Source organism: Parambassis ranga, chromosome 16 (assembly GCF_900634625.1).
Source record: "Parambassis ranga chromosome 16, fParRan2.1, whole genome shotgun sequence".
In the NCBI taxonomy this organism is placed as follows: domain Eukaryota; kingdom Metazoa; phylum Chordata; class Actinopteri; family Ambassidae; genus Parambassis; species Parambassis ranga.
In genome coordinates, this window is record NC_041036.1 from 5,656,204 (window position 1) to 5,667,940 (window position 11,737).

General features: G+C 41.1%; 1 protein-coding gene across 2 annotated transcripts; it reads left to right on the top strand.

Annotated features, from left to right (window-relative positions):
- The first annotated feature begins 4,030 nt into the window (after nucleotides 1-4,030).
- LOC114448830 (U4/U6 small nuclear ribonucleoprotein Prp31-like) lies at nucleotides 4,031-9,804 on the top strand. 2 transcript variants are annotated; one of them, XM_028426034.1, is made up of 14 exons: nucleotides 4,031-4,115; nucleotides 4,152-4,240; nucleotides 4,336-4,396; nucleotides 4,506-4,589; nucleotides 6,479-6,576; nucleotides 6,718-6,824; nucleotides 6,909-7,078; nucleotides 7,158-7,315; nucleotides 7,414-7,503; nucleotides 7,654-7,781; nucleotides 9,010-9,082; nucleotides 9,229-9,357; nucleotides 9,451-9,549; nucleotides 9,627-9,804. In XM_028426034.1, the coding sequence occupies exons 1-14, from the start codon at nucleotides 4,031-4,033 to the stop codon at nucleotides 9,738-9,740; spliced, it is 1,485 nt and encodes a 494-aa protein (XP_028281835.1). In that variant the 3' UTR covers nucleotides 9,741-9,804. The 2 variants fall into 2 exon arrangements, with proteins under 2 accessions (XP_028281835.1, XP_028281834.1); XM_028426033.1 differs by having other exon boundaries at nucleotides 4,031-4,240.
- The last annotated feature ends 1,933 nt before the right edge of the window (nucleotides 9,805-11,737 follow it).

An 11,737-nucleotide genomic window follows, 5' to 3' on the forward strand; every position in this document is an offset into this window, starting at 1 on the left:
CATTCATTTAAGTGGCCTTGTGCAACAACAGAAAGTCCCTCACTGCTTTTACTTTCTCTGATGAAAGGTTATTTGCAGATGTTTAGTCTTATCTTTGTTTAAACACTCACAGGTTTTGAGCATTTTAGATTTTGCAGAAAAAGTGTCAGCGCACACTATCAGAGAAGCAGTCTGAGTCTTCTATTACTCCACTCTGCTCTGCCATCCTTCTTTGCCACACCATGTGTGGCAGTTAGTACTGCAGTCATGAGTTGAAAGACGTTTTGACACAATACTGGGAACATTGCCAAAGCATGTGTAACACAGGAAGAAAATCCAATGCGAGACCGTTGTAATTAGTCCAATAACTGTTTTCACTTGTATGTATTAGAAACAAAGCGGGGCTTATTGCGGCATGCACGGGTTTTATTGTCGGAGCTTTTAAGCGGATGATGTCTTCTGCACGGAGTCAAAGGGCATTGCTTTTCTATGCCAGTGAAACAATTTAACAGGAGCCTTTGCACCAACAAAATGTGCCACTGTAGACACACAAAAAGAGTTAAAGTGCCTCCCTATTTCCTCATATGAGGATGTAATAAACTTATCTATGAATTGTGCTGTAAGTGCTTTTTATCTTTTTTCCACTAATGCTTATAAAAGTTATAAATAACAGATACCACTGCAATGGCATGCTTGTTTAATTAGGTTTAATTATCTGCTAAGTAACATGGATGCTCATAACTTTCATTAAATGGGCCACATAGCACTGATGCTTACTAGAAAACGTCCATAAAAATTGCTCAGTGGGCCTGTTTAAAAAGGATTACAGAGCTTTTGAAACTGTTTTAATACAGCGCAGGAGACTGCAGTGCTCATTATTTAGGTCACATATACTGTAGGCGCAGAACTACATTTTGCAACCTGCACTACCTCCAATTCTTGGATGCAGATATACACACACATACAGTTCTCTAATGGGTTGAGGCTCCCAGGCAAGGCCCTGAAAGCTGTGCCGATAGATGTGGCTTTACAGAGGGTGTTTTGTGTGTGCGTTGGGGGGGTGGACTGGAGGGGGCAGAAAGGGGGTCAGGCACATTTGCCACTGGGTGTCGGCCGACCCAAATTGCTGCCACATGAATGACTTGTGCACTTGTGATTAAGAAAATAGAAGGATGGAGATGTAGAAGATGGTTTCTAAGAAGTCTGGATAGGTAGGAGCACTGTGGGTAAACAGAGAGCAGAGATGAGCATCTAAAGGGAGGGTGTGCTATATGGCATCGCTGAGTGATATGACGTTGTATGAGAGGCCATTTTCAGCGTGGTTGCAGTGTGGTAAGGCCTACAAAGCATCCAGTCAAAGCGTTTTCTGCTGGGTCTCTAATTTTCCTTAGACTGTGTCCTGTGTTTGTTAATTAAGCCACAAGATAGCCGGTCAGACACGACGGTTTCTTCCTGGGAGGTGATATATTTAGCCGTCTCGTGTGGCCTCTGCGGGGTGGTTGTTTTGAGGTGACAGAGCTATCTGTTGCGGCCTCCTCGGTCACAGCCTGTCAGGCCTGTAAAAATGTTTGTGAAGTGAAAAACCCAGAAAACTGTGGTCTCATGCCAAAAAAAGGGTCTTCACTTACTCTCTGCCTGTAATAACAGAGCAACACATAGGTTACAGTCGTCCTCTGGATGTTGGCCTACTGTGGAGTCCTCCATAGTAAATAAGCTAATTCTTCATCAAGCAGAGAGAGTAAACATCAGTGGGGCAAGGAACTTATTTGTGAATTACCCATCTTCTGTGCAGATCTCATTAAAATGACCTAGGCTACAATTAGTATGGAATCTTAATTTGCTTGGAAAGTTAATTAATCCATATAACTTTCAAGGAAAGCTCGTAAAGACCTCCCCTCATATGGCTGTAATACGTTACTGGAGACATTTGCAATGGAAATGCTTACTCTTCCAGCCACCCAGGAGTATTTAGTAAGCAAAATGGCCTTTTCAACACCGCATCTTGTCCCCTTTTCAAATTCTTAACGCCCACCACTTATTCCAAGCAGGCGGTCGAAATGAGGCACACTGGAAATTGCTCCTGTTTTATCCATGTCGCTTTACACCCAGCTTTTATAACGTAACGTGGCAAGCATTACACGATGAGGGACTAATGATATATTTTCTCAGCTGGAACGTGGGAATTGCACCGCGGACCCAAAACAGTGTCGAGTCTCAGTAAATTAGTGTGTGCCGTTAAGTGAAAAGTGAACAGCTTGCCAGGGCCGTGCTGGCTCGGGTCCCTGCAGGGAACCCGCTATACGGCATAGTGGGAGGGAGAGCCACAAGAGATGCTGAACGTATGGGGAAAGGAAGCCCACTGTCAGCGAGAAGTCAGCGCGAGTCTCTGCAAACCCAGACTTCACCCTCTGACAGCTCGGAAATATCCATTTTAATAAGGGGGAAAAGTGGATTTGGCCAGACATCTTCGTTCCTCCCATGGAAACTCATCTGTCCTGGTGTGAGGCGACACCCTCAGTGACTTTTAACTAAAGGGTTTTGAGCTTAGCAGACTTCTGCAGACCTTTAGGCCCCACTGAATCTATCTGCAGTTTGGGTTCTTTGAAAATGAATGAATGTGTCTCTGTTTAAATTGAACAAACCTCACAGCTTTGCTTGTTTTTAAAGGCAACCACACCCTTAACAAATTTCTTAATGCCAAAGGTCACAGCTTCAACCTCTGATTTACTTGTAAGTTTCTATGAATGATGTTATTTGTGAGTAATAATATAGTTAGAAATCTGCACCATTTAAGTAAATGCAGATTGCATCCAGGATCACAGATTTGAACTCATCCAAAAGCTGCTTTACTCACCTGACCTTTGACTGCTACTGCAAGCTTAAGGGTTGCCATTTTGGAGTAACTTTGTTGCCAAAATGCAGGGATTCACTTATTATATTTTAATTGCTGAACACCTGTGGACAAAACTGAAGTGCAGCTGTTCATTTTACACCACTTACAACACAGAGAATCCATGTTCTTTACAGACACAGTGAATTACAGCCCATCCTCAGCAGGAAAAAACACAATATGAGGTTGATATTTAAGTCCATGAAAACAAAGTATTCGCATATTCATATGGTAAACGCCTTGTCATCCCCAATCTATCTCCTTACTCTTTACTTGGACTTGTGTGGCTGTATTTGTCCCCATGTTTATAGATGGCACTATTATTAGTGATGACAGTAACATAATGTTGTATGTTGAGCAGTACAGCCACATGGTCTATCAGCATAAACATAACCATGTGTTGTATCTGGTGGATTTGATATTGACCACACACAATATGTATACAATCTGCTGTCAGAAAATGATGTATATTATAATTTATTTTATTCATCATTACTGTAGGATTTTCCAGTAGAAAACTTTATTTCCTGATGTGGGTGTGGGAAGTTTTGTGTTTGACTGTAATAGTTGTTCATGACTGTTAGACATATATATGAATGACGCAACTGCGGAGTATGCGCAGTTGTAGTGCAGCTATAGCAACGATATTTGTAGTGTAGCCATAGCAACGCTTGTTGCTTTGAAGTGCAGCTATAGGGTTTGTTTATTATTTCTGATTGCCCGTCGGAACCCGCACAACGCGACGGTGAGTGGGCATTTTTAGTCTTGAAATGTTACAGTCAAAATGTTAGCCGTTAATAACGGTTTGTTCGTGTGTTTTATTGCAGGTTTACAACCTAAAGTTCCTAATAGAGCTAAAAGACCACTAATAGACCACTGAAAGTTCCTAATAGTTCTAAGACTTACTAATGGTTCTAAGAGTCACTAAATGTTCACAGTTTATGTAGTATGTGTGCCTGTGAAATAAAGAGTGTGGAAACTACGAGTTGTATCCGCCATGCTTGTTCCGACAACCCATCCAGAGGGGTTACACTATTTTAAGTTTAGTAAGTTTACTGGTATTGCTGCAGTTCTACGACATCCTCAAATCTCTGGTGGTCATTTGTATTTATTTTAGAGAGGTTGTTTCCTGTTAAATTTACAACACTATTTTTTGTGCAGATGTCTCTGGCAGATGAGCTCCTGGCTGACATGGAGGAGGCTGAGGGAGAGGATGGATTGTATCCAGAAGGAGAAGAGAGGGACAGTGATGGTGAGGCTACCCAGGGAAGGACAGTAGGAGGCCTGGAAGACATCCCAGAAGAGATGGAGGTGGACTACAGTAAAGCTGAGAGTGTTGCATCCATTGCTAAGCTACGCAATAGCAAACAGGTGGGTAACACACATTTCACACACATTTGATATTTGTAATAATATGGATTAATCTGTTCTGGCTAACCCTGTAAAATTTTGTTGTGTGTTTACAGTTTTCAGAAATCATAGACAAAATTTCAGAATATATTGGAAAGCAGCGCAAGAACTCAAAGGGTGAGTTGAACCCATGGGTTTATTTCATTAAGAGTTTCCACAGTCCTTCGTTTGTCTTATTCACGTTAACAAAATATTAATAATGCGTCTTTCACCTGTTTCCTTTCAGTCTCAGGTCCTGTTGAGGCAGACCCAGAATACAGATTGATTGTAGCAGCCAATAACCTCACAGTAGAGATCGACAATGAGCTCAGTGAGTTTACTGTTCCTCTGCAGTAATATACAATAAGTGATCTTTTGAGCTTTAACCTGAGTTGTCTCTGTTTCTATAAGAGTATTCCTTTCAATCAGACCAGTGTTTTTGTGTTTTTACATGTTTCCTGCAGTCTTCCTCAGAAGTCACGTGATGTTACGCTTCCTGATTTCAATGGCTTCCTTAATCCAACATTTGAACTTGTTGTCATTGCCGATTACTTTTGCCCCATCCCAGTCCATAATGTGTCTTTCCCTTTTGCAGTATTCTGAGATTGCTGATTTCAGGTTTTCTTGTTGTGCTTTTTGTTTTGTTGCCTTCATGCTCATCCCAGCTGATTCCTTTTCACATTCTGTTTTATGTTCTTTTTTCCGTGTGCTGAATGATCTTCCTGTTTCGCCGATGTATGTTTTATTGCAAGACAGGCAGGGTATTTCGTATATGACGTTGCATTTATTGTCCGGTTCGATCTTGTCTTTGGGGTGCACCAGTAGTTGTCTGAGTTTGCGATGTGGTTTTACGGGTGTATTAAATATTGTGTTTACTCATTGCTCTTTGTATTTTTTCCGTTATTCCACGGATGTAGGGGAGTGTCACCATTGTTTTTTTTTGTTTTTGGTTTGTGTTTCTCTTTTTTGCATTGTTTTTTCTGTTGTCGATTTGTTGTTTTCCTTTTTTGATTGCCCACATGGGGTACTGACATTGTTGTAAGGCCTTTATGATGTGTTTTTCTTCCTCCTGTCTGTCTTGTGGGTCTGTGATCATGGTGGTCAAATAGTGCTCTTACAGCGGAGAGTTTGTGTGTGGTGGGGTGTTCAGACGTCCATAACAGGTATTGGTCGGTGTGTGTGGGTTTCCTGTGAATTTTGATTTTGATGCTGCCGTCCTGTAGATGTGTGATGTTTATGTTCAAAAAATGTATCGTACTGTCTTTTTCTTCCTCTTGTGTGAATTTGATTTTTCCTGTGCTGTCTACTTTGTTGAGGTGGTCTGTTAACTCCTGTGTGTGGCCAGTTTTTATTTCTTCCAGGATGTCATCCACGTATCTCCTCCACATAGTGAGACCGCATTGTGCAGGTGCTGTGCAGATGGCCTTCTCTTCCAGGTCCTCCATAAAGAACCCACTCATGATGGCTCAGAGTGGGTCCCCCATTGCAAAGCCCTCCCTCTGTCTGTATAAAATCCCCCTGAACTGGAAATATGTGGATGTGGATACGAAATGTAGCAGCCAGGTTATGTTGTTAACTGTTAGATTGGCCCGTTTGTGTAGTGTCTTGTCTGTCCTGAGGCGATTCTCTACTATCTGCAGTGTTACGTTGACTGGTGTTTTGGTGAAGAGGGATATTATGTCATGTGATATAAATATTTCGTCCGGGTGTACTGTGGTGTCCCTGAGTTCCTGCGCTATTTTGAGTTTTTACAGTGTTGTTCGGTGAGCCCTAGTAGTGGATTTATGAGGTCAACTAGTGATTTTGAGAGGTTGTAGTTTACTGATCCGATGCTGTCCACTATTGGGAGTAGTGGTGTGTTTTGTTTGTGGATTTTCGGTGTGCCATAAATGCATGGTGTGATACTAGCTGTGGGTATGAGGTGGTTGTATGTGCTCTTGTCTATTTTACCTTCCTGTAGTAATGGTTTGAGTAGTGTTTCGAGTGTCCTTTTCTTTTCTTCTGTGGGGTCCTTTCTGAGCGGTTCATATGTTTCAGTGGGATGGGGCAAAAGTAATCGGCAATGAGGACAACAAGTTCAAACTGCAGGAAGCAGTTGAAACATGTAAAAGTAAAAACACAAAAACACTGGTCTGATTGAAAGGCATACTCTTATAGTTAAAAAGGTGAAGACCAAATGAACCCTGTCGAAATATGTCTGTGTTTCTGTCTTGTTTTCAGACATCATTCACAAGTTTACTAGAGACAAATACTCCAAGAGGTTTCCAGGGCTTGAGTCTCTGGTGCCAGATTCTTTAGATTACATCCGCACAGTCAAGGTGAGTTTAAAAGTTTATTCAGTTTAGATCAGAATCAGTTCAAAGTAGTTATAAATACTGACTGAGGAAAAGTCGTTTCTAGCCACTTCTCTGAACATGTTTGAACGTTATGTTTTCTCTTTATTTCTACTCTTTGCTAAGGAACTGGGAAACAATCTGGAGAAATGCAAAAACAATGAAACTCTGCAGCAAATCCTCACCAACGCCACTATTATGGTTGTCAGTGTCACAGCTTCAACCACTCAAGGGTGAGGCCTTCTTACTCCACGTTACGTCTTCTTTGACATCACAGTTTGTATTGTGGTTGTCACTGTGGTGTCCTTTAATTGTAGGTCACTGCTGAGTGAGGAGGAGCTGAAGCAACTTGAGGAGGCTTGTGACATGGCCCTGGAACTGAACCAGTCTAAACACAGGATTTATGAATATGTAGAATCCAGAATGTCCTTTATCGCCCCAAATCTGTCCATCATTGTTGGAGCATCAACAGCTGCAAAAATCATAGGTGGGAGAAATACCAGGATTACACATGTACACACACGTACACATAAATGAATCTTCGTTGATGACTTTGACTTTCTCAGGAATTGCTGGCGGCCTTACAAACCTGTCAAAGATGCCGGCCTGTAACCTGATGCTGCTCGGAGCTCAGAGGAGAACCTTGTCTGGTTTCAGCAGCACGTCCCTGCTTCCCCACACTGGCTTTATCTACTACTGTGATGTTGTCCAGTCGCTGCCACCTGTCAGTAGATATCTATGCACATATTAAAGAGCATGAATGTATGTAACTATGTGCTGAAACGTATCTAACAGCTTTCGCCTCTTTTGTTTTTCCCTTAGGACCTCAGGAGGACGGCAGCTCGTCTGGTGGCTGCAAAATGTGCTCTGGCTGCCCGAGTTGACGGTTTCCATAAAAGCTCAGATGGCAAGGTGGCTTGACTCTTTAAATCTAATTTCTTACATAATACAACAAACTGCACCTCTCAGTTCACAGATGTATTCATCACATACAAATCTTATGGATGCATTTACTGGTTTATTGTTGTCTCGTCAGGCTTAAATAATAATTGTTCTTTTCAGTTTGGCTATGATCTGAAAGAGGAGATTGTGAGGAAGTTTGACAAGTGGCAGGAGCCACCACCAGTGAAGCAGGTTAAACCTCTGCCTGCCCCGCTGCATGGACAGAAGAAGAAGAGAGGAGGAAGGAGGTACACAACCTGTCACAAACTTACCAAACTTACAAATCTTACCCATCCCCTACACTGTAAAGTGTAATAAGTTGACATTACTTGTTTGGAAACCGATTGCTTCAAAATGTCTAAGTAAAGTATGTCATTAATGTTAAGTCATTAAAGCTGAAAAAGCTGCGTTTAGACTACTCATGCCATGACAGTAAACATCAGTATAGTTAAGTCAAAATAATTAGTTTGGTGTACTAAAAAATATCAGTTCAGATTACATAAAAAGTATGAGTTGGCTCAGTCCCTGAATGGAGGATTTGCACTATGAGTGAAGGTGGTTGGCGGAGCCGTGAAATGTCTACAGATCAAAAACAAAACTAAGTTTGAGTCCAAGTGCCTTGACTTATTTTCTTGGCCATAACATTTCTCAGAGGATTTAGACCTTGATTGCATCAATTTTAATCCGTCATCATCCTTAAGATTTCTTTATGAAATTTATTAAACGTGTGTGTGTGTGTATAATGTAGGACTACAATGCTAGGGCCACATCAGGTGGGGAAAGGGGGTTTACACAACCACCCAGACCGTGTATTGTTCTGATGTTAACACGTACACACGTATACCCTAACAGCCCTCTTCACTGACAGTGCAAATCAAGAAATGTCTACAGACAAAAAAAACGATGACTAGAATGAATTTTTTTTACTTAATTTTATACCGTCTTGAACATAACACTACACAGATGAATTACTTTATGACCACACTTTATAGTGTCACTCAACATGCCTAATGTGTCTTTATGAAATTTACCAACACCTGTGTGTCAATACTTCACCAAACTGGCAGCATAAGATGCAAGACGGAAAGACTTAGAGGTCCACCTCAGTCTGCATAGCCACATAGGTGGGGAGGGGGCCTTAGATAAACCACCCAGACCTTCACCTGCCTTACTATTAGCAAATACACATATATACACCCCCTAACAGCGCTCCTCACTGATGGTGCAAATCATGACGTGTGTCTTGTGGATCGGTCTTCGTCACTCACAGTGTTTTAGTTAAGGTTACTCGAGGCTGATGAGTTTAATACTTTCTACATTAGAATGTATTATTAACTAAATGTAACTTAGTAGAATCAACAAAGTAAGCACATATGAGTTAAGACCACTTGATATTTTTAAGTAATGTTACAATTACATTTTACAGTGTATAAATACATGAATAGCATAACCAAGCTCTTCTGTTTTGACCTGAAGGTATCGAAAGATGAAGGAGCGCCTTGGACTGACTGAGATCAGGAAACATGCCAACAGGATGACCTTTGCTGAGGTCAGCATGTTTTCCCTGCTTTTTCTGTGTTGTTTACATGGAGCAATACATTTGAAGATTTATGGACTGTTTTCTCTCTTTCTTACACCAGTGTGACTCAAAAGTCCCTGAGCCATTTTTTAAAACTGTTCTTCATTATGTTGCAGATAGAAGATGATGCCTATCAGGAGGATCTGGGCTTCAGTCTTGGTCAGCTGGGGAAGAGTGGCAGTGGCAGAGTCAGGCAGGCTCAAGTGAATGTGGCCACTAAAGCCAGGATCTCCAAATCCCTCCAGGTAGACCACTAATCATGACTCTTTGTTTGCTTAGCCATTGGCTGGTAATGCATTTTTTTCCTTGATTTCATGTTGTGTTGTTGCCCACAACAGAGGACGCTGCAGAAACAGAGCATGACATATGGAGGAAAATCCACAGTCAGAGATCGCTCCTCAGGGACCAGCTCCAGCGTGGTATTTACCCCACTCCAGGTGAAAAAAGAGCAAGTGTTCACATTGAATCCTAAAACACCTCATGGGTCTTACCATTATTCTGTTCCTGTCTGCAGGGACTGGAGATTGTGAACCCGCAGGCTGCAGAGAAGAAGGTGGCTGAAGCCAACCAGAAATATTTCTCCAACATGGCGGAGTTCCGCAAAGTCAAGAAGGAAGCCAAGATGTGAACACACACACTCCGGTTATCCTGGATGTGGACAGTCGCCCTCAACAGTGCAAAGTATTGTTTCAAATTTGTCCCTTGTTTTATTATCATTTTTGTCTTTTCTTTTTTTAAAGTATGAATTTAAAGTATGAATCTCAGTTCAAAATACCAAATAAAAGTTTATATAAAATAAGTAAATTCCAGGACAGACACAAACTTGCGTGTAATTTCTTAAAAGTATTTACTGAAATTTTACAATCCTGCTATAACCCCACTTTATGACATCTCCCATGCAGAACTGTGATGAGAAACTGTAAATACGTCTTGAAATTCACATTTTACTTAACTGACCTTCCCTTTCTGAAAACCTTAAAAGCCCAAAAAATAGAATCTATAAAGGGCAAAATCTCTGTGAACTTTTTCTCGCTGCATTTTCTTCCATATCCTCACCGTGTTTTTTCCCCTTCCCACAAAAAAGCCTGAAAACTAATCACACACCACAACTGCAGTACAGATCTGAAGGGTTAATGGTTGTTTAAACAGAAAAAATATCAGTTTTATACTTCCAATTCAAATGGCCAAAAAAAGGAGGGATCTGTCCCACGGCAGATGCAGAGTAAATTTTCTTGTTCTTCAGGGTAACATACATACATACATACATACATACATATGTATACATACATTTCCTACTCAACCCACAAGTTCAACCTACCACCAGGTTTTCTGTGTTCAAACGCTACATGTAAACAGTTTACTGTATAGGATTTTCACTTAAATACGAGGTGGTACATTGAACACGGTGGAATGCAGGAGTAAGTAACATCAAGAATTAAACTGTACCTAAAAGAGGGAAATCAAACCAAACATTATCTTTGTATCCATAAGTTAACTGCGAAGTGACTTGGTACATTCACTATGTTCAGCTTGGTCTTTTTCCAGAGAGTATGATGACAATTCCTCAACAGTTTCAAACATCAAGTAGATAAATGTCTCAAACCCTATGTCTTAAGATTTATTTTACAAGTTTATTAATTTATCACAAACATGAAGGCGCCACAATAATGCAATTTCTTTGACAGGTTAACTTAAAAACATTTTATTTGTAAAGAGAGGGAGTCAGAGACCAGTTCAATTGTCTGACGCAGAACTTTGTGGACTGGTGTCAGCGAAACCACCTCCTGATCAATGCAGGGAAAACCAAGGAGATGGTGGTGGACTTTCGCAGACGACACTCTGCCCCCCTTCACCGATGAACATCCAGGGAATGGACATTGAGCAGGTGAACTCTTACAAATACCTGGGTGTTCACCTCAACAACAAACTGGACTGGACTCACAACACAGACGCACTGTACAGGAAGGGCCAGAGTGCGCATCACTAACTGTTAGCTTAGACTAGCGTAGTCAATGAAGTTTAGTCCATCTAAGTAGCATGTCATGAACAACGGTAAGCAAAATAACACAAGCTCTTTATCCACTCTGTGTGCACATGTGTCTGTGCAACCATGTAGATAGAAACAACATGCAGCTGGGTAAATAAGATAAATAACTTTTTGGCTGTTTAGTTTGTTTAAGACAACCTGATCTCACAGAAATATGTGACATACACACGGGTTGTTAACACTGAATTACGTGGCACCGACACGAAAAGTAGTGAAATTACGTGCAGTCACCATGGAAAACTCTCCATAGAAAGTCAATGCGGGGCTTTTTCGTAGGGACACCACAGATTTTAATACGTGTGGACACCACGGACATGAGCACCAATAGAAATGAATGAGCTGATTTGATACAGTCATGTTTCTCTGACAATTCACGCATTTCTCTAAGCGATGTGGCCCTTAATAAACGTTTTTAGGAAACGATCACTATTATATTATTATTTAACACAAACGAACCGGCCCAACACGACCATCTATGTCGACATACACGTTTATTTGATTGATAAAAGTTGTTTTCTAATGCAACAGTGCTTGATATGATTGTGCGCGACAGTGTTTCCTCAAGAAATGACGGGAAA